This window comes from Crocuta crocuta, unplaced genomic scaffold (genome assembly GCF_008692635.1).
Source record: "Crocuta crocuta isolate KB4526 unplaced genomic scaffold, BGI_CrCroc_1.0 scaffold156, whole genome shotgun sequence".
NCBI classification, from domain to species: domain Eukaryota; kingdom Metazoa; phylum Chordata; class Mammalia; order Carnivora; family Hyaenidae; genus Crocuta; species Crocuta crocuta.
The window spans coordinates 1,075,025-1,102,577 of NW_027531308.1; the positions used below are offsets into that span (position 1 = coordinate 1,075,025).

Consider the following 27,553-nt stretch of genomic DNA (forward strand, 5'->3'; position numbering starts at 1 on the left):
CCTTCAGAAAGGCAGTACTGGTCCCTGGTGGCAAATGGGGTATATAATGATGCCCAATTAGGAGCTCCAGGTGGAGCTTCTCCTTTGTACTAAATAACTGTCTTTCTTTCCCCTATTTGAGAAATGCTGGAGATGTGTTCTGGAAGCATCAAGATGGATATTAAAAGACATGGTAATTGGCAATTAAAGAAGATCTCTAGACAGATCTTTGCTTAAGGGGCATACCCTCAGGTACAACAAAGAATCAAATCATGAAATCCATAACTGAACCCACTGTTTACTTACTGTTGTTGTATGAGAGAGTATTTCTTGCATCTGTTTCCTGGGAGAGGAGAGGAGATAATCCATGTTTTAGTTATTCAGCTGTACAGAGAATTCCACACTTCGGACAGGCAATTAATCTACCTTTAATGATGAAGGCAAGGTTAGAAAACTATTTTCTATACACGAGTGATCCCAACTGGTCTTGGGACTTGTGCATTTGTAATCTGCTACCACAAGCCAGGACTGTGACTTGTTACTCTTGTCTCTCAGCCCAGATGGTAAGTGAGAGCTAGGGAGCTAGGGGGCAGTTGAAGAGATTGAAATAACATAGGCAGGGATACCTCTGAAAACCTTGTCCTGTTCTTTCAAGCAGCTGTACCTGTTGAGTAGATAGTGAAACCCCAGAGGAAACCCAGACAAAGCAGCTCCAGATGGGCAGACATACATCAAGAATTAGAAATAGACATTAAAGGAAAGAAATACAGCAAGGAACATATATATTTCTTATCAGGAGGGAAGAAGTCTTAGTACTCATAAGTCACATGGCTGCTGGACTGGACACCGGCCAGAGTTACACAAAGAAGGTAGGATTTGCCTTGAGAACTCAGCTTTTACTTTCACACAAAGGCAACAACAATTTTACCCTCTTTTGCACTTTTATTCCCTTTACTCCAAAAACACAGGATTTGTAGGCTGCAAAGAGCCTAAGGACCCACATAGTTCAGGAAGAGTGGAAACTTTTCCACTAGTTGTGATCTTGCTTAGCTTGACTGGTCCCCTAATTACACACTGAACAAACACACATATGCAGGTGTATGCACATGTGTGTACACGCACATTCTTGTTACTTTCCCTGACTGAAAGTAGAGAGAACCCTACCCAACGAGTTCCAGTTTTGCTCAGGTGATATGTAGGGGTGCCTGAGTGGCTCAGTTGGTTAAGTGGCCAACTCTTGATTTCAGCTCAGGTTATGATCCATGGCTGTGAGATCGAGCCCCACATTGGGCTCCACACGGACTCTAGAGCCTGCTTGGAATTCTCTCTCTCCCCTCTCTCGCTCTGACCATCCCTGCTCTCTCTTTCATTCTCTATCTTGCAATAATAAATAAACATTAAAAAAAAAATAAGTGGGCGCCTGGTCGGTTAAGTGTCTGACTTTAGCTCCAGTCACGATCTCACGGCTTGTGAGTTCAAGCCCCGCATTGGGCTCTGTGCTGATAGCTAAGAGCCTGTAGCCTGTGTCGGATTCTGTGCCTCCCTCTATCACTGCCCCTCGCCTACTCATGCTCTGTTTCTGTCTCCACAAATAAACATTTAAAAAAAAAAGAAGGCAGACAAACACAGAAATGGAAAGCACACACAATGAGCACCTCTGAAAGCTGGAGGCCTTGCCCTCACCTTTTTTGGAAAGCCTCACTGTCCAGACAGGGGCTGTGGCTGAAGGAGGAGTGGCATTCAACGGGCATGCTCAGGCGGCAGTAGATCATGTTGGCATTGCTATTCTGTGTGCCGAACGTCTTGTGGGTCACCTTGAGACATGGAGGGCTGTCCATAGTGCCATCGATCCTCACAACCTGGAAACACCATGGGTCCTTACCTGACACACATGAAGGCCTGACTTTGACCCTGTGGCTCCTTTCTTCATTGATATTTCATATGCCATAGCTTTCTGTGAACTATAAAAGTTCTCACCAGTGATAACCAAACCATTATTCTCACTGTTCCTTGAGTCCTGCTCCATAGAGAATAACAGATCTGCCTCTGGCTGGAGAAATTAGAGATTTAAAAACATGCTTGTTGGGTTTTCTGCAAGATCAAGGGTGGCAAACAGGTGTAACAGAGGCGGTGGCATCTGGATGATGAAGCATGGCATCTGCTGAGGATGACCTTTCGGGTCAGGGGGTAAGTAGCTAAAGAAGAAAATGTTTCCAAAGATTTCCCTGGTCAGTGGGCAAGTGACTGTTTAAGCAGGAAACCCAAAGCTTAAGAAGACACATCACAGCTCCCGTGGGTGGGTCATCTCCCACTGAGTGCACTTCCCAGCCCTGCCCCAATCACAGCCCGAGGGCTGAGGTGGCTCTAAATCCTGGAAATTCCTAGCACCAGGGCACAGCATTGCAAGAGGTGGGGTTAGAGAAGGAAAGATGAAAACTGGGTTCTTTAATATGTGTGTGCGGTGAGGGAGGGTACTAAGGAAATAAACTAAGAAATAGTCACAACAGTAGTAATAATAATAGTAATAATAATAAAAATAATAATATCTTTCTTATGGTCTAAGCACCTTCCTGCATTCTAGAAAACAGCTCCTATCCTGAGGTGAGTGTGCTTACCACTATTTGTGTGGTTTGTAGATTTTTTTCTAATAGGGTCTCTAGCTTCCATCCGTTTGGCAAACAGGTTCATTACCTCCAAAAGCTTATGAGCCAGCTTTCTAAGGGGCTCATCATCAGGCAAGAATCAGAGAACTAAAAGTCTCTACTATTTAAGACTCTGGGGAAAAGTAGAGGATTAAGTGTTGGTGCTTGTTGGGTTTGCGTTGAAAGGTCAGTTACGGGACCTCACAGCCAGGTGGAAGCAAGCCGCTGCATCTAGGCCTCAATGGAGCTGATCTGTCTGACTTTCCATGAGCCCCCCACCCATCTCCTCACCCCCATGAAGAAACCACGGTGGGCACCGGCAAGCAGATGTAGGAGCAGCACCTACGTCAGGCTCCCTACAACCTCTGGTTCTTCTCGGCTCCCTCCTAGAAATGAGGGCATCATGATCAACTACTACATGTCAGTTTAAGATGCTGGAAGTAGTTCTGCAGAAATTATATGGGGCCTAAAAGACATTATGTTATGAGCAAGAATTCTGTCTAGGACATATCATCTTGAGTGCAGGCACCGAGCTTTTTCAGGAAGACCTTTAAGATCTTCGGATACAGAAACATCTGGAGGATACACAATAGCCTGAAGGCTTGGGGACTGATCTGCAGGGAATTAAATGCAAGGTGGGCGCCATGTGCAAGGCGCTGCTGAGCAGCCCAGAGTTACAGCCCTGAGGGCCCGCGAGGAGGTGGCTGGGAGGCCGCCAGGGCAGGGACTTAGGTAAACAGCTGCCTGTTGACAGGAGCATTAGCAGGAGCTTAGTGCCTTGGCCCACCTGCCCTGCCAGGGCCACCCACGATGTCTAACATTACCTCTATATGCGGATGATCCTTTGGCACGTTGACAAACGTCGGGAGGCGCTTGCTGAACCACATGGCAACATCTCGGTTCATGTTGACAGCAAACGGCTCAAAGCCCTCCTGGAGGCCGCACATGGTATAAAACTTGAAGGTACTGGCATCCATCCCGAGATTCATGCGGCCGATCTGAGACAGTCCCAGAGAGCAGATGGGCACAAAGCCTGCAGAATGGTGCAGGAGAGCCTGCTTCAGCCCACGGGACCAGCCCAGAAGCTGTGACGAAGTCAGACTCTGGCTTCCTTAACAGCTCCGAGTCCCAGCAGGAAACATGGGACACCATCCTTTGTCTTTCTTCCTGGCACACAGACTCAACAACAGGAGGTCACACAGAGTCTGTGGCTGCAGCCAGTGTATGGGGAAGAGAACTGAATTTGGTTCAAGATGAAGGGGGGGGGGTGGCATATGCAGCCTAGATTCTTTTTAAGGTGTAAATAAATATCAGCTGGAAAAGTAAAACAAGTAAGACAATAAGTAAAATTCTTTATCTACGCTTTAGTTAAAAGTGAGATTAGGCCCTGGGAAATTTTAAACACTGGCCAAAACAAAACACGAGAAGCCTCAAGAAGGACTTGGTGCAGGGGCACCTGGGTGGCTCAGTTGGTTGAGCGTCCGACTTCGGCTCAGGTCATGGTCTCGTGGTTCATGGGTTTGAGCTCTGCATTGGGCTCTGCTCAGAGCTTGGAACCTGCTTCAGATTCTATGTTTCCTTCTCTGCTCCTCCTGGCTCACACTCTGTCTCTCTATCTCTCTCAAAAAAAAATAAATAAAAACATTAAAAAAATTTTTTTAAAGGATTTGGTCCAAATAGCCTAATGTCTCGGTGTCTTCCCAGTGACATGAGAGGTCTAATGGTTCTTCCCGCAGAAGAAGTTTTACATGCTAACAAGGACTCTGTTGGTTTACAAAATACTGTTTGCAAACTGCCATGCCCCCCAGCCTGATGTTGTGGCCCCCACCTGAGCAGGAGGTGAGATTTCCAGTAGGAGCTATGGGAAGTTCCTCCCTCCCCTCCTACGGCTCACTTTCCAAGCTCACTCTTGCATCCTGTCATATTAAAAAAATTGCCATGCAGAATATTCCAAAGCAGAAGTTCAAACTGTTTGCTGTTCTTGTTTGTGGCCTATTTATAAATCATAATTGAGGACCAACAAATCAGCAGGGCTGGGAAAGCACTAATTATCCCGAGAGCACTCAGCAAGGGAGGAAGGGCTCTGAGGCCGGTGGTAACACAGGGGCTGGAGCCCCCATAAAGAAAACTGATGTCACTCCGAAGACAGGAGTGTTTGTTTAAGGGGAAATTTAAAGGCCAACTTTGGGAGAATTTACATTCCTCAGTAAGAGGTTTTGTCCATAGAAACCCAGGACAAAATCCACTCCTAGAGACCGTGCTTATGTACCATTACTTAAGCCACAAGGTCTCTATGTAGGATGAGTCACATATCTGAAAAGTGAATCCCACACAAGCTAAGAAATTGTAAACTCTTTTAGGACACCATTTGATACCATTTAATATCATTTCAAATAAAAGAGCTTTAACACAATGCTAGCAGAATAAGGGTGATGCTTGTACAGAGAGCCTCTGCTCCGGGACACGGAGGACTGAGAATAGACTGGTGGCCTGGCCCCCAGGAAGGTAGATGGACAGGTCAGAGAAGCACCCACTCATTCAACCTCCAGAAGAGGTTCTACACTTCTGGGATTTTTGTGCCAGGGACCATGACAGGAAACTGTCTCCCTTCTGCAGATGGGGATGTTTATGAATAAGGGGCCCTTGGAAATCTGATTCCAGTGGGGAATAAGCATTGCTTGTTAGCAACAGTTCTTGGGGCCCTGTTGGGAGGGCTCTGGTTTGGACTATGAGAAGATGTAAAGGAAGGAAACTATCCTGATCCCAAGGAGCATATACAGACAGGGACAGCAATGGACTAGAGGGCGGTGAGTGTTCAGCTGTGAAACACCGCTACTTCCAAGACTGCATTTTGGTTTCTGCTAAAGCGGGAAACACAACCCGGAAAACCACCACCTACAGTGGTCCTGGCGCCATGATCGTGAAGCAGCCTGGCCCTGAGGTGAGCAGAGAAAGGACATCTCAAGAAAATCTGTCTCCTCCTTTTTTCTCTGTTGACTTGAGTGGTGGAATGTATGAGCGGTAGGCACACATGCCTGAGTGGTAAGAAGTGGGGATGAAGACTTCGGAATGAGTCAAGTCACATGAATAATTTCCTAGTCACAGACCCACTGGCAATGTTCTCCTTACTGGCAGGAGGAAAACAGGGAATGTTTGAGTGACACCTTTTTTTTTTTTTCTTTTTTCTAAGGGACTTGGGCCCCTCCCCATTCCTAAGCTACCAGCAAAGCAGACAGCACTTTACTGAGGACAAAACTGAAGACTTGAGGAGCTAATGGACATGACCAAGGTCATGAGAAGGCCAAGTGACAGAATGGGACAAGATCCCACACACTCTGACTCATAGGTCAGCTGCCAGTCAGTGTGCAAGAGAAGGGGGGAACGTTCCAGGGGAAGCGTGCCGCAGATTTAAATAGCAGCCATGTCCCAGGGCAGAGTCCCATCCCTCCAGGACAGCAGCCATCTACACAGAGGATGGCTGAGCAGAGCATGAGAGAAGGCATGGCCACAGTGGTCATGGACGTGACAGCAGTGGGGGAAAGACTGTCAGGTACCTCCTGGGACCAAGCGGGCATACCTAGGACAACTCTGTCAAACAGCCGACAAGAAGCTAAATCCAAGGTTTGGGACAGAAAAGAGAAAACTGAGAAAGGACCAAGAGCAAAGATACATCCTCCTAAGGTGCCAGCACTTTCTCCCAGGGAAGAATACTTGATAACTGGATCCACTGCATCTGCTCCCTCCATCTGGCTGAGAGGCTCTAGCTAATGATCTTTCCATTTCTAAAAGTTCTTTTCTGGAGGCATCCAAATGTCAAGTAACTTTCTAATTCTGCCCAATATATAAGGGAGGGGGGATGATGATAAACCACAACAGCTAATGTTAATTAAGTACTTTCTAGGTGTCGGGCACTGGGCTTCGTGCTCTGCTGACTTGGCTCAGCGTTATACTCATTTTGCAGAACAGGAAACTGAGGCTTAGCAAACTGGATAACTTGCTCGAGGTCTGTCACCTGGTAAGCATGCAGGGCCAGCTTGTGAAAAAAGCTAACAGAGAAGCAGTCCAGAGCAAACAATTGGGACTAAGGTCAGGGTGCCTGCCCTTTTTTTTTTNTTTTTTTTTTTAACAGATAGTTTATTGTCAAGTTGGTTTCCACATAACCTCCAGTGCTCATCTCCACATGTGCCCTCCTCCATGCCCATCACCCCCCCTCCTCCACACACCCATCAGTCCTCAGTTTGTTCTCAGCATTCAAGAGTCTCTCATGATTTGCCTCTCTCCCTCTCCCCCACCATTTCCCCCCTTCTTCTCCCCCATGGTCCTCCGTCAAGTTCCTCCTAATTCTCCTATACGTGCAAACATATGATATTTGTCCTTCTCTGCCTGACTTATTTCGCTCAGCCTAACACCCTCAAGGTCCATCCATGTTGCTACACATGGCCAGATTTCATTGTTTCTCATTGCCATGTCGTATTCCATGGTATAGATAAACCACATCTTCTTGATCCATTCGTCCGTTGATGGACACTTAGGCTCTTTCCATGTTTTGGCTACTGTTTCTAATTCTTATCTACAGTGACTTGCTTTGTGACTTTTTCTTTACTTTTCCTAAGTGTTAAGTAGTTGAGCAGTTTGCCTCTAGATAAAGCAGCAGGAGGCCAACAACCACTAAGACTGCAGGCTCCTCACATGAAAAGGGCTACGTCTCAAGCGGCCACCTGGCTTCCTGGAGTAAATCTGGATACAAAGTTCCATTTGGTAAGTGAGCAATGACTCTCATAAACTAGGGTTTGTACTTTGCACACAACTCAGTTAACCCCTAGCTTCAACTGAAACTGGAGAAGTAAGTGGACTGAAGAATACAGGGGAAAAGAAATCCGCTTCTGTATATTCAGCGTCACAGATGCAATGTGCTAACGTTTTTGAAAAGGTCTGAGGAGAAAACTTGCACGTGGCCTTATCTTGAACCAAGATATGCATGGAGTTCTTGTTCCAGGAGAGGAATGGCCAGAACACAGGTATTTAAACCCTGCCGAGGACTCCAGCTTCCAATAAATTTTGCATCATCAAGGCCTCCTGACTAGTTCTGTGATTAAAAAAGAGGGATAGCCAGGGGGCCATCTTTTAATTATTCAGGTGCTTGCGAAGAAACTGGTTCCCTAGGAAATCTAAACCGTGGCCCCATTGTTAATGCATTTCAAGCGGTGGAAAGACCTGAGAGCAGTTCACTGGCAGTAAAGGAAGAATGAGGTCTTGGAAAGAGCTGGTTAGATGAGTGCGCAGGCCACTCCCGGGGTGTTTCTGAGAAACTCACTGCAGTGGCATGTGTTCTACCCATTCTTTTTCATTTCTTGCTAAGCCCCCAGAAGATGGAGTTCAGGGAGAGCCCAGAGGTAGTCACAAGCCTTGTAACAAGCACAGGAGATGAGAGGCCACGCTCCCCTGTTCTAACCACGTTCAGAACCATAGCACCCATCGGGAGAGAGCATGGCAGGGCCCCTTGGCACCAATGTGGCATGCCTGCAGGTGACAGTGATGACTCCTGCAGGTAAGTTTCATCAGCCACCTATGAAGAGCCATCAGCAGAGCTGAAGGACCTGTTAAATCCTGATGGGCCAATGATAGGAACAGCCCGGGAGGCTGTCCCTGTAGACACTCTAATGGAGCCGATTGTCACTCAGGGGAGTGTCTTCCAGAGAGGCAACACAGGGGACAGGCAGTAAAGCCTCTTTTAGACATCACAATCTCAGGTCTATCAGGATGTTCAGAATTTTGTCTTCTTTTCCTCTAAGTGGAATAAAAGAGAAGCCTAATAGCAAAGATTTCACCAGGGAAGCTTCTGAGCTTCCAGATGCTATTAGGTGACAATAGTGAAAGCTCTAATGGTCCAAGCCAGGGATCAGAGTAGCGAACAATGATTAGGACAATTCTAATGAGGCAGATCAGAGTATATCAACTCTTATGATGCAGAAAAGGATGGAGATAACAATTTATAAACGACCCAGAGGAAAACAGCCATGAATTGGAATGCTTGTCCCCACTCCTTCACCCAAAGGACTGGCAACTTCTCACCAGCACAACTCCTGCTTCGGGAAAGGCCTGAATCAAGGCTGGGATGCTGGTGACCAGAACAGAAGCATATAGGGGATTTTGCTTTATGAGGGGCTACCGTGTGCAAAATGCTTTACTTTCAACAGATGCTTTTCCTAACAGCTCAAGGCAAGAATTGCTGCCTTTCCCCCCCTTATGCAGAGAGCAGAGATGCTATAAGGCTATTCCAGGCCTCCGGGCTATTATTATCAAAGAAGGACATGCCGACTTCCTTTCACCTGTCCTTCTTCAGACTCCTGAGCCATCACAGAACTGAAAGAGCCTTCCAATTACCTTGTCTCTGTGTTATTAAAGTGCAATACAATATTACAGTATAATATGTTAACACGATACAGTACAATTCTATTATAAAACAGCTCGCTAATAGACTGCTATTCTGAAGGTCAGATCACGTCCATGTACACAAAGAGTCCAGGAAGCACTTCTTTCAATACAACACAGATGATCTTGAAAATCCAAGTTACCTTAAAACATTCCTTACTCCCCTACTCCAAGCCTACAACAGCTTCCAGGCCCCAAAAGGTGAAGTTCAAGGGTGCTTGGGCCAGATTAGATGGCACAAATTTCTTGAATGTAAAGCCGATTCTTGGTATTTGAGACTGTCCTCTGTACCTTCTCTATCTTTCCAGTTTTGTCTTTTGTAAATTTCCATACGCAAATCTTCCAAACTCTTCCACTCTTTCCTGATTCCACACGATTACTCACACTACTCATACACTATTATTTTTACTGCAGTTTTATCCCCAGAGGGGAACACCCTGGCTCCTTTGAGGTGGCCATCTCTTTGTATGTAACATCCAGCTTTAATACCACATCCATAGAATTTCCATCTGTATTAGTCATTTGCCATTTCTAACCTACTTCCTTGCATTATTATCTTTTCATAGTTATGTGTTATTTATCGAGACAACTAGAAAATGAGCCCCTTAACACTGCAATGGCTTGCATTTATCTATATTTTAGACCACTGCTTTTCATGCTTTAATTTGCAGGCAAACCATCGGAGTCTGTTGTCACCAGTTTCTGGTCCACTACGTCTGGCATGGGGCCTAAGATCCTGCGTTTCTAATAAGTGGGACAAACTTTGAGTCACAAGGCTTTGGACTTTACAAAGTTCTCTTAACTGCAAAACAGACAAGATTCTTATCCCTTCCTTATGTGGAGCCAAAGCCTCATAGGTACGTAACCTCCCCTGGTTCCTACCCAGTAGAGCCAGGACAAGTTTCCTGGTCCTTGGACTGTTTTTACTTTAGGGAGCTACTTTCCTAGGAGATGAGCTTAGATCTTTGAGTTCTTCCTTTTCCTCTTGGCCTCAAGAAGGGGGTACCTGGCAGATATCTATTTCCTAAGAACCATGTCAGAAGGTAGCTCTCCTACACTGCCCTCCCGTGTACCTAAACATTTTCTCTGTGTTGCATCTGAACCAGCACAAAAGTATTTCTTTCTGCTGGCGACCTCTTCCCCGCCGGTCTCCAAAACCAAGAATCTTTAAGACCTCGATTTTAAACCTTTTCAGAAGGCATTAAAATATAGTCATCCTGTCTTTCTAGGAAAATACATTCACTTGCAACCTTTCTGTTTCCCTAAATAGATGGCTCTTAGAAAGATCTTTAAAGTTCTCTTAGAGTACAGTTAGGTACAGAAAAGAGGTGTCCATAAAAACCGTGGAAGTGATTTATAAAGTTAAAAACTCTGCAAATACAGAATATTTGTGTTATTATATATACAAGGACACATACTTCTGCTGGTCTCACCTATGTAGTTTTATCCTTTTTAGCTTTCTTGGTAAAAAAAGGTTTCTTTTTGCATAGTGTTGGAAATATAAATCCAGCAGGTGCCCTAATCATTTAGAGAGAGGGAGACAAAGTTAAGGAAAGTCCACCCAAGATGTCATAAGTGGAGAGGGGCAGAGACAGGAGGAGAGTGGCCTCCCACCTTCTCGACTACTCCGGCTCATCCTCATCTGTCATGAAGATGGCAGTTGCACAGCATCAAGCACAAGAGTGTATGTACAGCAGGTACTAAGTCATTGCAATAGAATTTTACATCTGGGAAGGATGTCGGAACTTCTATGGTCTACCTTCCAATCAGCTGGTATAGATGAAGATAGGGAAACCAAGAGACGTCAAGCTGAGACTCTCTGGGAGCCACAAAGCTTGTTAGGAGCGAGTCCGCTGACTCACAGTCCAGTGCCCCTTCTCCTATATGCAGCCAACGTTTGTACATAACATAGTGAAACAGACAGGAAATAAGGAGCGCCAACTGCTTCTTTGTGTAGCTGGAAGAGCTATTTTGCCTGCCATCTATTCAGGGCCATTGATAAGTGCAACTGTGCTTGGGTTTCGGAGCGTGTTTGAATTTCAAAATAAATTATATTTCATTCAAGGGAACAGCTATGTCGAACTTTTGTGTTTCAATGGTTCCCATCAAAGCATCAAGTTCAATTATACAAACATGCAGACTGACATTTCAATAAAATGAATAAAAGGATAATTCTTTAATTCACTGACTTCTATTCTGCCAGCAACACGAGTCCATATGCAATTAGCATTTCCTTTGTAATGCTGGGAAACTTTAACATGCCATGCTACAGGGTAGGGAATCAGAGGAGAGCTTCTTAATCTATCTGGAAGTTCAGAACTTATATTTATGCTATACATATCGACTACTGCCATTGTCTTGACTCTTCAAAAATGATAGTAAATGAGTTAGTCTTCACCATCAGGGTTTTAAATATGCAAAGGATGGTTCACCCTAAATAAGTAGGTAGATAGCTCTCCCTGGATTTTCCTTGAACTCATGGAGCTGGAATGGGGTGGGTGGAAGGTGGTAGACTTACCATTCTCAATCTCATAATCAGCAAAGGCCAGTTCAGAGCCTTTGCTGGTAATCAGCAGCTCCCCATTCAGTGTGAAGATCATTGAGGCATCGTCAAGGTTAATCATACATCCAACCACATCTCCTGGCTGCCACGTGCGTCCAAAGTACCCACTGCCTTGATGCCAACGCTGGCCCTAGGAAATAAGATCCCAGAGCTTAGAGACTGGAGGTCCTAAAAGTCCCCATGCAGCTAAAGAAATGCCTCCATGAACAATTTCTCCTACCTGGTAGTGGTACCTGGTTTCTACAAGGTACTCACCTCTCTACCAGGGACAACTTACAGGGAAGAATGATCTGTCTTACAAATAAATGAAACTGAGTTACACAGGCTCATCAGAAAAGGTAGCCGGTCTCCCAACACCTAGGCAGCTATGACAGCAAACAGAACTCCGTTGAGGGCAAAGTGCTAAGATTTCCTCACATACTAGCTGCGGTGTGTTCTGTGAACCTTCTTCAGAATATAGGCAATGGGCTCGAGTACAAGGGCAGATATGGAAATTACAGAAAGGACTTGGACATACGGTCCTCCCCTTTACCAGAGCAAAGAGCAAAGTAACAATCACTAGGTAATGATCGTTCAATGATCTAGAGTAGCCAGTGGTGGTGGTGACTCACTTTGAAGCCAGAGATTCAGACACTCAGTACTTCCAACTGCCAGGGAAATGTTTGGAGAAAACTCTGGGGACATGTGGACATGACCCAGACTCACCCTGCTGCCTTCAAACACAAAGGCTTGGTCATCAGCCCCCAGCTCAATGTCGGGCCGACAGCCTGGCCTGGCCCAGCCAACACGCATGTCTCCTCCGGTCACCACTTCGAACTCAAAATACCACTTTCCAGATCTCACTGCATAAGACCGCTCTACACGGAAAAATCGAATCTTGTCTATGCTGACTTTCTCCACAGCAGGGTCAGCTATTGTGAGAAGGAAAAGAGCAGAGGATACATGAAGTAAAGAGAGAACACAGGCCTTTATTAGGAAGCATTCCTCAAAAGGATTTCACAACAACAAAGACTGACAGACCTCCTACTACCCAACATGGCATTTTGTTCATAATATAATAATCACCACGATCATCATATCCTAATCAGAATACAAGGTAACATTCACTGAGCAATTACTTTGTGGTAGATCCTTTAGAAACAATATCTAGCAACAATCCTATGAGGTCAGTAATACGGTCTCCATTTCACAGATGAAAAACTGAGTCTTAGAAAGGTTTACTTGTTCAAGGTCACAGAACTAATAAGCTGAGGAAAGTAAGGATATGAACTCAGGTCTGTCTCACCCCAAATCCGTCTTTCTCATCACATATAACATTGTCCTAATTTGCCTACAGTCCCTCGTGGGGTATGGGATGACAATGACAAGTTCATCAGTTGTGGGCAGGTGATTTTAATCAGTTGTAGAAATCAACTTAGAGATGAGATGACCTGGACCAAAAGTAAGCTGATATTCACACGTTTGGTAAATAAGAGAAATAAAAGTTACTTGGTTTTGTGACTAAATATCCCCCAAAGCTCAGCCACGCCGGAGGATTGCTTAGTTCCTTGTAAGACTGGGTCACAAAAGTGCTCACCATAGAAAATCATCACAGAGTTTAAACATGGTTCTCCTCCCTCCTCCCCTCGCTTGTTAAAATACACCATTTTGTTTAGTGCTCTTTGGTACCAATATCATTTCTAAAAGTACACATCAGACTTATTCAAAGTCAGCATTTCTGCAGAAGAGGACCTGTTCAGTCAGCTGGGACCAGAATGAACAATCTCAGCTTGTTACCTAGTTCTTGGTCTGATGGCTCGATGTTGTAGCCATAACCAACGAATGTGCGAACAGCTTCACGAAGGCTGTCCCTATTAGACTTCTTCGTACGCTCATCCAGTAATGCGTAGGGCACTAGCCGGGGATTTCTTTTGTTCTTCAAATCCTACACGAAGCCAAAGACAAGAGATTCTGAGAAAATACATTTCATCTTTACCAAGAGCTTGACTACCTTATATATTCCCAGACACCATCTTGGCTTCCTCACATCTTTCCACCAGCCCTTCCCCCCCAGCACCTTGATATTTAGCAATATACTCATTTACTACTTCTCTTCAGGATCAATTGAATATAAATGGAAAGGTGTTGCTATTAAAAACACATTTTAATAATGCCAGCCTGTGAATAAAGTGAAGTATCCTGAAATTGGTTAGAAACCTCTATTCCCAAGGCAAGCCAGGTGGGGATTTACCTAAGTATTCCCCTGTGGAAGATCATGCCATGATTCAAACTGTTAGAGTCTACTCACAACAGTCTCTTAACAGAGAAATAAGACAGATAAGCACGTATGTTCAAAGAGAAGCAGCAGAAAAGGTGGCAGTCTCACAGTGGGTCCATTTCATTACAGTAGGCACACATTTGTCTCAGAGGCCTCCTCAGTTCCTCAGGGAGTACTAAGAAGACAATGGCCAATGCCTGCAGTGTAAGTCATCATAAACAAATAGGCCTGCCATGCTGTTTTGAGTCCCCCTTATCCCATTCTGCCATGGTTTCCATAGTTGTGGTCTTCTTGGCTTCCAAACACGTGCAGAATTGGAGACTCAGGCATGAATAAACATGTGTACACACAAGTCCCCTTGATCTTCCCTGCTAGTACCCCAGATACTTAAGAAAATAAAGGAATACTAAAGGAGACTCTAAACTACACCAAATTCCTTGCCAGGCCCTGGTTCTAGAGTGGTCTCCTGTGCAAGCCAAGAACTCTGCCCAGAAATCCTGGCTCGATGGGCTAAAGTAAGGGGCACAGGCTTGTTGGCAGCCTGGTTTGGCCCTCTCCTGGGCTGGGCTCCTCTCCTTTTGACCTTCACTGGTCGATGCCTGGGACTGACCCAGAAACACTGCTGAGTTGTAACGCTGAATTGCGAAAGGCTTACCTTGGCCTTGGAGAGTGGCATGAGAGCTCGGCTCTCCACCACGCAAACAAAAAGACAGGGAATGAGGGAAGATGCAGCCAAGGGGCACACACACAGGGAACACAATTGCAAGTGAACCAGATTAACAAAGAAAAGGTAAGCCTATTCTTTTCTGCAAAATTGGAATTATGCCTGGAATTAATATCAGTGTGACCATTACAAATTCTACCCAGTCCCATGATTCTATAAATAACAAATGCATTGAAGCATGAGGGATAGAGTGCAAGGGCAACTTCCATCTTCCAATCTAATACCCACCAAAGCAAAATGGCATTTTGATGGATGATCACATCTCCTAGCTTCTCTAGCAGGCTTGACCTAGTACTTCTCACCTGTTGGATGCCATAGGTCCATCCTTGTTTTATTCGGTCTTTGGCCCAAACATTATGTGCATTTTCTGCAAGCTTATCCACTAAAATTTCTTGAGGAGGTAACAGCTTCACATCAGACAAATCCAAAGGGGCTGGCTTGTAGCCATTGGACATCATATAGCTACAAGTAAAAAAATATATATATATACATATCTACATACACATCTGTATACATTCCAGGTCTTAGACCTACTCCATCTTAGACCAGCAGCACATGGTAAGAACGCCATGAAAATAAGGTTACAGTCTCAGGTTTTACCCTTTGTCAGAATGGATTGCCAAGCTCTATTTCAAGTCCTTAGATGAAGCCCCTAATCCACCATCCTTTTTGCCAATGCACGTCAAAGATTACACAGACTGCTGGAGAAAGTAGATGGTCAGTGCAAATCCAGCCTTATTTCTAAGAAAGCTACGAGGGGCTACAAATGCCTGACAAATGAGGGGCACGTTCCATGTGCCGCAGTGTTACCAACAGCTCCTTCAGCTTACTTCAAAAACAGAAAAAGTTATGACTAGATTGACAAGGACAGGACCTTGTGCCAAGTGGTTTCTTATAAATCAGTAGAGAACAATCATTCCATCTAAGAAAGCTAAACTTTAAGTTTGGGAATTAAAAAAAAAAATGGGACCTCAGACAATTTGTGAGCTTGAGGTGACCTTCCTGGTTTCCTCTTCAGTCCAGGAACCACAGCCTCAACGGTCTGTAATTTGTAGATAATTTGATAGATAATGTGAAGTTGGGAAAAAGCTGAGTAAGAGGCCAGGTAGATGCGCTGCATGAATGGAGAGGACCAGGGCACACTGTGGAGTGACTCTCAAGGAGAGAAGCTGATTATAGCTATGTGGGAACAGGAGTCTGGAGGCACCGATGGTGCCAGGGCCACCAAAGGCGCAGATCAAAGCCAGAACCTGAATGTGATGACTTGTAGACCAGGAACTCTCTCTACACAGGAACTGCTGAGCCGTGTGATATGCATGGTCTGCTACAGGCATTAAATACTGCCCCTCATCTACCTTCTTGGGATGCCTGGGCTTGGGCAGAGTCAACATGGGTTGACTGTTGAGCACTGACCCCTGGTTGGCAGGCAGCCCCTCCAGCTTCTGCCTCTTGGATGTGCTGCTCTCAGCACCCGGAGTTGCCTCTGAGAGTGACACTTTGCAGCTTGGGAGATTAACAGGGAAGAAGGGGAAGAAAAGAATCTGATTAAAGCTGGCACTGCCAAGGCTCATAAGTAATCATAACACCCATGTGCGAATGCATGGGCACTCAAGGCTGGTGAGTGCAAGGGTGAGCAAATGAGTGAGCCCATGGATGTGCCATGGGCACACATATGAATGTGTGAGAACATGTGACTCTCCATGAATGTATGAGTAAGAGAGAGTATAGGACATAGACAGATTTAGGGGCCAAATTAAATCTTGGCAGAGACAACCGTTTCCACATAGGAATTACCCGGTTGTCCCAATGCCAGGGGAGTGAGTTTTTTTCCTGTGGTGACCAACCATTTTTGAGTTCCTGTGCCAACTGTTATTCTCATAGACATAGGCTGTGTACCCGTCTGAGTGCTGCGACTCCTGGCTTAGAAATAATGATAGTAGTGTAGGGCCCAGGTAAAGGAGCAAAAAGAGGGAAAGCTTGGGACTTCTGTCTGGGTTCACAGTACAGTTGAAGGAACCAGAAGCGTTGTGCCCTGTTGGTGCTGGAATGGATCTGGGGCCATCACCTGCCTTTGCTCCCGGGCCTCCCATCCTCCCAGTTAAAAGATTCAGACGGAAGCATGAAAGTTTTCCATCATTAAAAAATTCACTTACTGGAGCACCTGGGTGGCTCAGTCTGTTAAGCATCCAACTTAGGCTCAGGTCATGATCTCACCGCTGGTGGGTTCGAGCCCCGCCTTGGGTTTGTTGCTGACAGCTCAGGGCCTGGAGTCTGCTTTGGACTCTGTCTCCCTCTCTCTCTGCCCTTACCCCGCTCATGTTCTCTCTCTCAAAAATGAAAAAATGTTAAAAAAAATTTTTTTAAAAATCACTTACTTTTTGGGCAACTTGACCTTCTTGAGATCCTCCCCAGCAGCTGGGTTAATGTGAGCAATGTGGCATCCCAGGGCCAGAAGGGTTCTGTGATATAGCAGAAGGAGGGGAGAAGGGTCAACTTGATAAAAGATAGCAAGAACCCTAACCTGCATCCGAGTTGATGAGCAACCATGGTGGATGTGTTATTTCCTATGCTAAGTCCTTCATCGACATGAACAATCACCATCCCCACTCATTTATCAGAAAGCATCATGTTTTCAAGGCAAGGGACATACCTTTACAGTGTAGTTCTAAGGCATTAAATCACCCACTCACTGTTTAGACCACATTCAATTCAATTCAATACTCACTTTAAGGTTTCGGTTGACATTTGTAGGTTATAATTCTTCTCAGTTTCAGGCAGCTTTGAAAACTCCACAAGACAGGGGTGTTGTCTTTTATTGTCATCCCGTGTCTAGGTGACAACAAAAGAAAAACATTTGTTTTCACAAAAGGCGCTGCCCCGGAAAACAGAAAAGGACGCACTATGAAACATGGTCCAGGCAATCCGTACTGGACAAGACAAACAAGAGTTATTTGCTGATAGGGCAAATAGACCATCTTTTCCCTAGCAAATGATACGTGTCATCCCCAAGTTTCCAGGAGCTTGGGCTCTGTGTATTGTTTCTATTCAAGTGTCTGTGTCCAAAACATACTCTCACAGAGAAACAATTTTACACATGGTAGCCATGTTCCTGTCTGCCTCAAATTTACAGAATCATAATGCTACTGCAGGGTAGTTTTTTGTTTTTTTTTTTTTTTTTTTTTTACATTTATTTATTTTTGAGAGACAGAGACAGAGCATAAGCAGGGGAGGGGCAGAGAGAGAAGGAGACACAGAATCTGAAGCAGGCTCCAGGCTCCGAGCAGTCAGCACAGAGCCTGATGCAGGTATCGAACCCACAAGCAGGGAGATCCTGACCTTAGCCAATGTCGGACACTCAACTGACTGAACCACCCAGGTGCCCCTGGGTAGCATTCTTTAGAATATAAAGGACTACAGAATCTGTCTAGGAGACAGCACTGTCCCAAAAGAAATATAATGTCAGCCACAAATGTGAACCACATTCATAATTACAAGTTTTGTAGTAGCCACTTGGGAGGAGCAAAAATAAACAGGTGAAATTAATCTTAATGATATATTTTAGGGATGCCTGGGTGGCTCAGTCAGTTAAGCAACTGACTCTTGATTTCGGCTCAGGTCATGATCTCATGTTGTGATTTCGAGCCCCATGTTAGGCTCTGTGCTGACAGTGCAGAGCCTGCTTGGGATTCTCCCTCTTCCTTGCTCTCTGCCCCTCCCCTGCTAACTCTCTTTCTCAAAATAAATAAATAAACTTAGAAAAATAATATATTTAATCCTATATGTAGAAATATTTCCATTTTATCAAGCCATTAGTATAAGAAATCATTTCTGAGACATTCTATACTAGTGTTTTCACAGCATGTCTTTTTTTAAAATATATATTTTTTTAATGTTTTATTTATTTCTAGGAGAGAGAGACAGCGTGAGCAGGGGAGGGTCAGAGAGAGAGGGAGTGACAGACTCTGAAACAGGCTCCAGGCTCTGAGCTGGCAGTCAGCATAGAGCCCGACGCGGGGCTCGAACCCACGAACCCCGAGATCATGACCTAAGTGAAAGTCGGACGCTTAACCGACTAAGCCACCCAGGTGCCCCATCACAGCACGTCTTTAAAATTCCAGTGTACTTTATAATTACAATACATTTCAATTCAGACTAGTCATATTTCAGGTGCTCAGTAATCATTTGTGGCTCATGACTATTGTATTGGGTAGTACAGATCCAGACGTTAACTAATTAATTCATGCAACAAACATTTGTCAATTGTCTGCTATGTGGTAGGTGCTGAGCTAGGCATTAGGAGTTCATTGGTGAGCCGGGATAGCCCAAGCCCATGAAGAATACAGTCTAATAGCATAGAGAAAAGTAATAAAATAATCATAACAATAAATGTAATATTGCAGCTGTGAATAGTTCTCTAAAGGAGAGGTCTGTGGTGTTATAAGAGCACAGAGCAGAGATGGGATCATATAGAAGGAGAATATTTTATGGTAGCTCTATCAATATCAATAAGAGTTAAGAGTGCAGGGACCCTTTCAGTAACTAAGATGGAAGGTACATAATTTGAGGGTGTCAGGGTCAAAGGCAGCTTCAGAACTCACCTATCCTTATGCCTTCAGACATGACCTTACACAAATCATGGAACACAAAGTCAATTTACATCCTCTCTGAAAAATGCTTTCTAGCGTAAGAGATTCTGTAACCTCCTTTTAGTGTCTATTAATCTTAGCAATACGTCTGAAAACCGTATTAAACAAATTCTGACTCAAAACAATGAATCAGCCTCTTTTGGCCCCCCATGCAGAGAGGACAGCTTTTTTATGAAGGGGAAAAGGAGATGTGAGGGTTCTGGAGGAGGTGCTGAGGAATGATGGTGCCTGAAATTCCTTGAATGAAGGAAGCCATTTTCAAGTAAGAAGGGAAGTGAACCCCCAGTTCTGTCTGTGTAGAGCTGGCCTCCCCCTCTACTCGCTTAGATAACTAACTGAGCAAAGCTTGGAACAGAAACTATGCAGGAGGCGGTAAGGAGGAGTGAGTTTTGGCTCATGCGGTTCCTTTCTTCTTTTGAGTCTTTCAAGAACCCTCCCCAGGTAACAAGGCAATCCAATCCACCTCCCCAGCCTGGCCACTGGAATGCATACCTTGCCAAAAGTCCAGCCAAGCTCTATTTTATTCATTCCCCAAAGTTCGTGGATGTTTTCAGCCAGTCTGTCTCGGATCTTCTCCAGGTGAGGTGGCAAAACCACCTAAAAAGAAAAGAAACAAGTGTGAATTCAGCACTACAAGAACCAACCATATTGAAATCTATCATAAAATCCACGTGGATGTGGTGACACAGTTGAATTCCCTACACGTCTCCCAGGAGAGGCTGCTTCCAGAGACCCCTTCTCCCCAAGAGAGGCTGTACTGTTCTCAACCACTCTGCTTGACTCTGATGCTTTCAGAGATTCCTTCCTCTCTGGTCTTCTTCTCTGTCCATCCCTTCTTAGTCTTCTTTGAAGGTATTTGTGTTACGTGTTCTTTACATGTGAATGCATCTTTGGGCCTCACCTCTCCTCTCTCCATGCTCTTTCCTTGAGAGATCACACCCAGCTGTAGATGATCCCACTTAAGTGCGTATGTCTCTAGCCATGGTCTCTCCTGAAGTTCAGACTTACAGTTCCAACTGCCTGCAGGATGTTTCCGTCAAATAAACCCAGTATGCCATTCAAAACTGGATTCACTTCTTTCCTTCAAAACCTTTTCTCTTTCTGTTTTTATTTTCTCTTTGTGTTCAGTGGTCCACCATTGCTTCAAGTCTGGAAGTCAGCCTAGTGTCTTCCCTCTGGGTATTACCTGGACCCCTAGCCCCATCTAATTAGTCACAGAATTGACCATGTTCTTTTTAAGTAGTCTGCATACCCAGCATGGAGCCCAGTGTGGGACTTGAACTCATGACCCTGAAGATCAAGATCTGAGCTGAAATCAAGAGCAGGACGCTTAGCTGACTGAGCCACCCAAGTGCTTCTGATCACGTTTATTTTTGAAGCATCTTTCTGAAGGGCTCCCTCCTCTAATCACTAACCCTCATTATTTTCTCTTTGGACTACTGCAAGACCCTCACAGCTGATTGCCCAAACTCCTGACCAATCTACCTCCACGCTGTGGTCAGAGCGATGAGTCTCCAACAAAATCACATCAAAATGCTCTCTTCCTGGGTGTCTGCAAGTGTCCCTTGAACTCCTAAGACACAGACTAAATGTGTTAACCAAGTACACAGTGTCCTCCTTCAGTTCTTCCACCATGTCCTCACAAACACATCCTTGCTGACTTTTGAAACTGTCACAAAAGATCACACTGTTTCACAGTTATGTGTCCCTGCATATGCAATCTTCACCCTTATCCATTTCCCCAATGATACACGTGGAACGTACGCATGCTGCACATACACACACACCCCTCTACACCACAGAGGAGATGACAAAGACACTCTCTTAGAACAGGCTCCAGATAGGAGCCTCTGAGCTTGTTTTCCAGCTAAGCTCCATCCTTGGGCCTTGGGCTCAAGCCTCCGGTATCTTGCCAAATCAGTTTGGTGAGAAGCCACCACCCTTGATAATGGAACAGCCCTCCCTTTACTTCCATGTCTGATGGAAGTTCCTCCTCCTCCACCAGCCTCTGTAGGTGGTATCAGAACACTCCGGCCTGCCTTCAGATAGAACCCTGGGGGGTCATTTTAACAAGAATCCATCCCAACCCCAGGGGCTTCTCTTAGTAATTTCTTTCCATTGGTTCTCCCCACCTCCCCAACTTGCTCTCCTTGGCTCTGAAGCCCTACTTGTTCTTGTTGTATTCAGAACCGAGTCCAGCTCTACACTGGAGTTCCTTTTCCCCTATTTACTTAACTCCTACTAAAATCTGTTTTTACTGCTTTAAGGGCTGTCCAGCGCTGGTTTTATTCCAAATACCCTCAATATCCATCCTTCTAAATTTCGCTCAAACATCCCACCTTTGGGAAGTCTTCCCTGATTACCTTCACAGAGAGTTTCTCTAGGTTTTCCTAGCACTTTGTTCATCTCTCTCCACAAAGGTCATACAACTAGGGGCCCAAGTTTTTTTCTCCTTTCCTTCCTCCTATGTTCTAAAATTTACTGTTAACTGCTACTAGAGTAATAACAATAATTATTATTCCTACATATACTCACTGACAACTTTTAAGCAATGGGAGATTTCATATAAAAATCCAGATTTCTAGTTTGCTTTGACCCCTTGGAAGATCACAAACACTGGACCCACACTTTGGCCTGGTAACCATCAGCTGGAGTTGAGAAACAGCCAGTTTCTGAGGGCTTGTGGACTTGACCTACTTCACTTCTGCATCACCTGCCTGGCCCTTGCAATGCCTCCTCTAGGACAATGGTTATTAGTATTTCTGCTACTTACAAAAATCCTGATTTTTCTGTTTTTGAGGGAGGGTAGCTTCTGGATAAATTTTGCTTTTGGTAAAAAAAAAAAAAAAAAAAAGGGTATCAAGTAAGTGATGTATATGAGGAGATCATGGAGAAAATTTGCAGTTACATTTAAATGATGTGTTATGATCACTATTTGACTTTCAACTAAAGCCATTTAAAAAATCAACTTAATCTGAGTATCAAAACGGCAATGTTAATAAGTGGCATGATGTTCCAATAAAAACAAAATGGGGAACATTATCAGCAAGCAAATTATAACTGTATTTGGGCTTTACTGGTAAACCAAGAGAAACTGTTTAAACTAAGTGCTCCTTAGGAGATCACGGACTGCAAAGGGATTTCCATGTGGGAGGAATCACCTACTTCAATGAAGGGAGACAATGTGGAAAGAGGCCTCCACAAATAACCCCACAACATCATTTCAGTGACCTCAGTTGGTTGCTACCTGGGGCAGACTAACACTGGCTTGCTAACTGACTTGGGGTTTCTGGGGCTGGGCTGCCCAGAGCTGGGCTCCTTTTTCCTTGTGTTCAGCCAGAGACTGGGGTGCTTCAAGCCCTGGGAACTGTTAGTGCCTNCCAACAAGAACGTCTCTTTACTTGACTTCCTGGGAACATGTCCCTAGTCCCAGGGTTCATACAAATTCAACTTTGGGTCCTGACATCAAAGGTTTTTCTGGCCTGCTGATTTATCTGCGATCTTCAATTTTCAAGTCTTCAATTCTGCAGGTTTAGACACTCTTCCCATTCATCAAGCCCTCCTTCCCTCTCTCATCAAAACGTCCCCTCATATTTTTTTGAGGCCCACTTCTTCCAGGAAGCCTTTCCTAGCACACACCTGATTATTTAGTGAGGGGCGGTAGAGACAAGTAGGTACCATGCCCATGCTCTCCTCACACTTGGGCACTAGCGGCCTTGCATCCATGTAAAACCTTGTTCAGTTCTTTGGCCCTCAAGCTTTGTATCTAGATTACACAGAAACCAGAGGATCCGATTTCTAGGATCATCTCTGGCTCACGAACTCCTCCCCAGCCTCCCATCAACCTTCTCAATGCCAACTATTCTCAAGGTGCTGTACCAGGCTCTGTGAAGCAGGCAGAGAAATGCTGCTCTTTCCATTTTATGGAAATTCACAGTAATTTGCTGCAGGAGGTAAGAAGCCAATTTACGAATATGCACACATAGCTGAATGTAATAGGGTCGCATGAATATCATGGGAAAATAACATGCTGGAGACCCTCTACAGGTCAAAAGAGCCATATTCCTACAAACTACTAACCCCTTGTGCCTCAGAGACAAGACCCCTTTTCATTTTCTTTCCCTAACATTGAGAATAGTGATGTGAATAGCGTCAGTGTGGAGGAAATACTGGAAACTGTTGTTTATGCCCCTTGCCTTAAGCATATGAGCGTGTCCCTCTCAAAACAGGCCCAGGGAAGGGAAAGAAAATGTCCTTTTATTAGCACTTTCCCCTCATATATACTACCTCATTTCAGTTTTATTTCCAGCTCTTCTCCTACACGCTCCCCCTCCTCCAAGCATCCAGCCACAAGAGAATATTTATAACCACCTGTCCCTACTGTTTTTTTTTGAAGACTTTAAATTCCAGTTAGGTAACATAGTGTAATATTAGTTTCAGGTGTACAATATAGTGATTCAACACTTCACACCATACCTGGTGCTCACCACAAGTGTGCCTTAATCCCCATCACCTGTTTAACCCATGTCCCCACCCATCTCCCCCCACTAGTGACCATCCGTTTGTTCTCTGTAGTTAAGAGTTTGTTCCCTGGTTTGCCTCCCTCCCCCACCTTTGTTCATTTGTTGTTTCTGAAATTCCATGTACAAGTAAGATCATATGGTATATGTCTTTCTCTGACTTATTTAGCTTAGCATAATACTCTCTAGCTCCATCCATCCAACCAAATGGCAAGATTTCATTCTTTTTTATGGCTGAATAATATTCCATAATTTGGCTATTGTAGATGCTGCTGTTATAAATACCAGAGCTCCCTTAGAAATACCATATGGACTCCCTTTGAATTAGCATCTTGGTATCCTTTGGGTAAATACCTAGTATTGCAATTGCTGGGTGGTAGGGTAGCTCTCCCCCTGTCCCTACTTTGTTTTTCTCCTTGTAGACCCTTACTTACCCTGTTCCTGTTACTTTACCCCTGGATGCCCCTCTCCACTTAAGCTTATTAAAGGCCCTAGTTGAATTCCAGTCTAACTAGACTTCTAGAAATTTTCTAGCCTAATAGGTGTCTATAGCACTTATTTGTGCATACTGTTCATTTTGGATTTATTACATTCAGGCTTAAGAAAAGTACATTTGCTTTTTACCTCTGTAACTTGGTTGTGAACTCCCAGAGAATACTGCATATTTGCACCTGCACTTCATAGGGCCTTGCATATAGCAAGTGGCCAACTTCTTGTCTGAGAAATCCTGAAAGAACTCAATGTATGCATATGGTAGAAACATGAAGAACGATGGTTGTTCACATTACATGACGATAATACTGAGTGTATGACAGGAATGGTTCAGATATAACACAGAGAGAAGGATTTAGCCCTATTATTTCATCTACGTGGGCTGCCTGCTTGAACCTACCTGACTGGTGTCTATGGGGCATGGGATAAAAGAGGCTTGAGAGAGGAACTGGGTGGTACCCAACAGATCTCTAACTCCTTCAGCATCACGTTTATATTCTTTGACAGGCTCCAATCTCATCTTTTCTTTTGGAAGTAAGGCTTCGTAGCAAGGGGCATAGCCAGAGGGAGGCAGGAACTTAAATTCTCCATGACGTCCACCCATCAGGAAACGCACTCTGTATCATTTGGAGAGACCAAGAAGAGAGAGGTTAAAAAGAGAAACCCCAGCCTAAATAAGGGAACATTCAAGATAACCCCCCCGCCACCCCAAATTATTTTGTGGGGAAGTGCCTGAACTCAGACTGGGTGCAACGAGCATCCTAAAGTACACGAGAAAGCACTGGAGAGAACTCAGTGTACGATCATCAGGTGACCCATGTCAGCTAAGTCCTTAAAAGTTTACTTATACATAAATATGACTAGGCTTTAAAACTCATGTTTTTCCTGGGGTGCCTGGGTGGCTCAGTTGGTTAAGTGTCCAACTCTTAAGTTTAGCTCAGGTCATGATCTTGCAGTTGTGGGACTGAGCCCCACATCGGGCTCCATGGTGAGCTGAGCATGGAGTCTGCTTGAGATTCGCTCTCTGGCCCTCTCTCTGGCCCCTGGCCCCTGCTCGTGCGCTAAAAAATTTTAAAATATCATGTTTTTCCTTACTCTAGTAGATAAATCACCATTGTAAATATTATTACTAGAGTATTGAAAAGAGTAGCAGTGATGATGAGGAGAACATTATTCTCTGAAAAGATCGTATTAAAACTACAGCATGAGGACTTCACATCTTTTTACTTGAGGGACATTACTCACATATCAATTTAAAAAACATGGCCTAACTATCTGGGAGAAATAGAAAACTCTAATTTTAAGATGTAGGCAAAAGATTAGGGAATACCAGAATATTAAACACATATAAATGATATATACACAGGTGATACCCTGCAGAGGCTGCAGTTCCCCAAAACAGCCATACGAGGGCGACTCTGAAGAAGCATCAGCAGGTGGTCACAGCCATAGGAAGTCAAAGAGGTATGAAGTGTTTGTTCACTAGGGTACCAGTGCCTTTCTTTGGAGCACCACCACCCTGCTGTGTGTGTGGACTGGGTGTGTGGACCTGACACTGTGGTCCACTCCAGCAGTGCCTGGAGAGACCTCCCAGGAAGGGGCAGAGTCACCTGGGGGCTCACGGTAATGGCAGGTGCTAAATTTCCAGTATACTGAAGTCTTTCAACATGGTAATTCAGCACCTGGCTGAATTTTAGCCTTGTACATATAGGTTAGGTTAGGGTTATAGTTACATCCCAAAGCTACCCCTGCAAGGAGGAGCGGGTGAAAGTGAACTATTTCAAAATGTTACTTTATATTCTCTTAGGTTTATAACAAGAAAGAGAGCTTTTGGAGATCCACTTTAACTTAATGAGAAAGTACGACCACAGTTTTAAGTAATTAAAACAGGAAAAGATATGTAGCCCTGCAGGGTCAACACTCATTTTGCACAGGAAAAATCAACATATACACACAGAGCCTCTGCATACAACACTCACGCCCTCCTCCCTCTGCTTAGCAATGAGTTATTGAACCCATATGACTTGCTGTTCTCTGCACTGGAGACTCGACAATGAACAAAGACTATAGTGTCCCTGGTGTCACAGAGCAGGCATCCAACTAGAAGAACAGTCATAATAACTGATTGGGAGATATCGAGGAAGGAATAAAGAGGGTGGTTCTTAGTTTAGAGTCAAGGAAGGCCTCTCTGAGGAAGAAAAGTGAGTTAACCCTGTGGGCTAAAGAGGACTCTAGGAGTTTTAAAATGTGCAAGAACAACATTCTAGGCAGAGGAACAACACGTGCCAAGGTCCTGAGGTAGGAAGGAGTTTGGGTGGAGAGTCAAGGGGCAGGAGATGAGGTGAGACGGTGCAATGCTGGATCACGTAGTGTCTGTGAGTCACGGCAAGAAGACGCGATTGTATTCCAGGCAGGAAGCTTCTGAAAGACTTTAAGGAGAAGAAATAGAAGATTCTTCCAGCTTCTCCATGTGGATAGGTCAGCAGACCACTTAGCACGTATTTGGAGGCACCGGACACCAAACTAGTGATGGTGGGAGGTGAGGGTAATCGGTTGAACCAAAGTGACGATGGAGAAGATGGAAAGCAGCAGCCAGATTCCACTTTTGTTCTGGAATAAGGACAGTGAGGGGCTGCTGAGGGAGTGGGGACGTGTTTGCAGGGGGCTAAGGCATGTGCAGGAAGGGTTCCAACCTAACAAAGTCCTCACAGCAAGACTTTCCACCAAGCATCACTTTCTTTCACTGGAATGTTCTGGTAGGGCAGCCTTGCAAGAGAGTCTCAGTGCTGGCTGAGTAATCGTGCCTGTGGAAATAGCCTAATTATGAAACTGGAAAATAAAACTCTCTCCAAGTGGGAGACATTAAAGTTTTTTTCCCCTTCCCAATACAAACAAATTCTTTATCCAAACAGCATTTTACACAATGCTGTTTTAAAATTAATGATAGAAATCATAGGAAACCTCCCACTTTCCCATTTTCAAGTACTAAACAATGATATAGAATTAGAACCACAATCGTCCCTTGTGGATGTTCCTACATTAAATGTTATGTAATGGGGCATGCTATATGTGTATTAAGAATATGAACAATGACATTAAAACAAAACTGAGTCATTAGCCTGAAATGTTACTAATTTAGTGAACCTTCAGGAAATAATGACTAAGCCTTGAAATTATTGGTTGAGAACTTCCCAATTCAACGGAAACAGCAGATTGTGTTAGTGACATATTGAAGCTGTGGGATAGAACTAGAACTTTTTGAGGAAAAAAAAAAAAAAGAGGGAGAGTGTAGGACACT

General features: G+C 44.5%; 1 protein-coding gene across 1 annotated transcript in view; it reads right to left on the reverse strand.

Moving 5' to 3' along the window:
• The window catches only part of RYR3 (ryanodine receptor 3), a 373,605-nt gene that overhangs the window by 195,657 nt on the left and 150,395 nt on the right, over positions 1 to 27,553 (reverse strand). The window contains exons 20-30 of the mRNA XM_077771636.1: positions 24,656 to 24,872; positions 19,736 to 19,840; positions 17,323 to 17,426; positions 16,973 to 17,056; positions 14,900 to 15,059; positions 13,393 to 13,540; positions 12,322 to 12,527; positions 11,572 to 11,746; positions 3,446 to 3,654; positions 1,663 to 1,838; positions 286 to 322 (exon numbers count right to left, since the gene is read on the reverse strand). Coding sequence (XP_077627762.1) covers positions 286 to 322; positions 1,663 to 1,838; positions 3,446 to 3,654; positions 11,572 to 11,746; positions 12,322 to 12,527; positions 13,393 to 13,540; positions 14,900 to 15,059; positions 16,973 to 17,056; positions 17,323 to 17,426; positions 19,736 to 19,840; positions 24,656 to 24,872 — 1,621 coding nt within the window. The remainder of the gene's footprint in view (positions 1 to 285; positions 323 to 1,662; positions 1,839 to 3,445; positions 3,655 to 11,571; positions 11,747 to 12,321; positions 12,528 to 13,392; positions 13,541 to 14,899; positions 15,060 to 16,972; positions 17,057 to 17,322; positions 17,427 to 19,735; positions 19,841 to 24,655; positions 24,873 to 27,553) is intronic.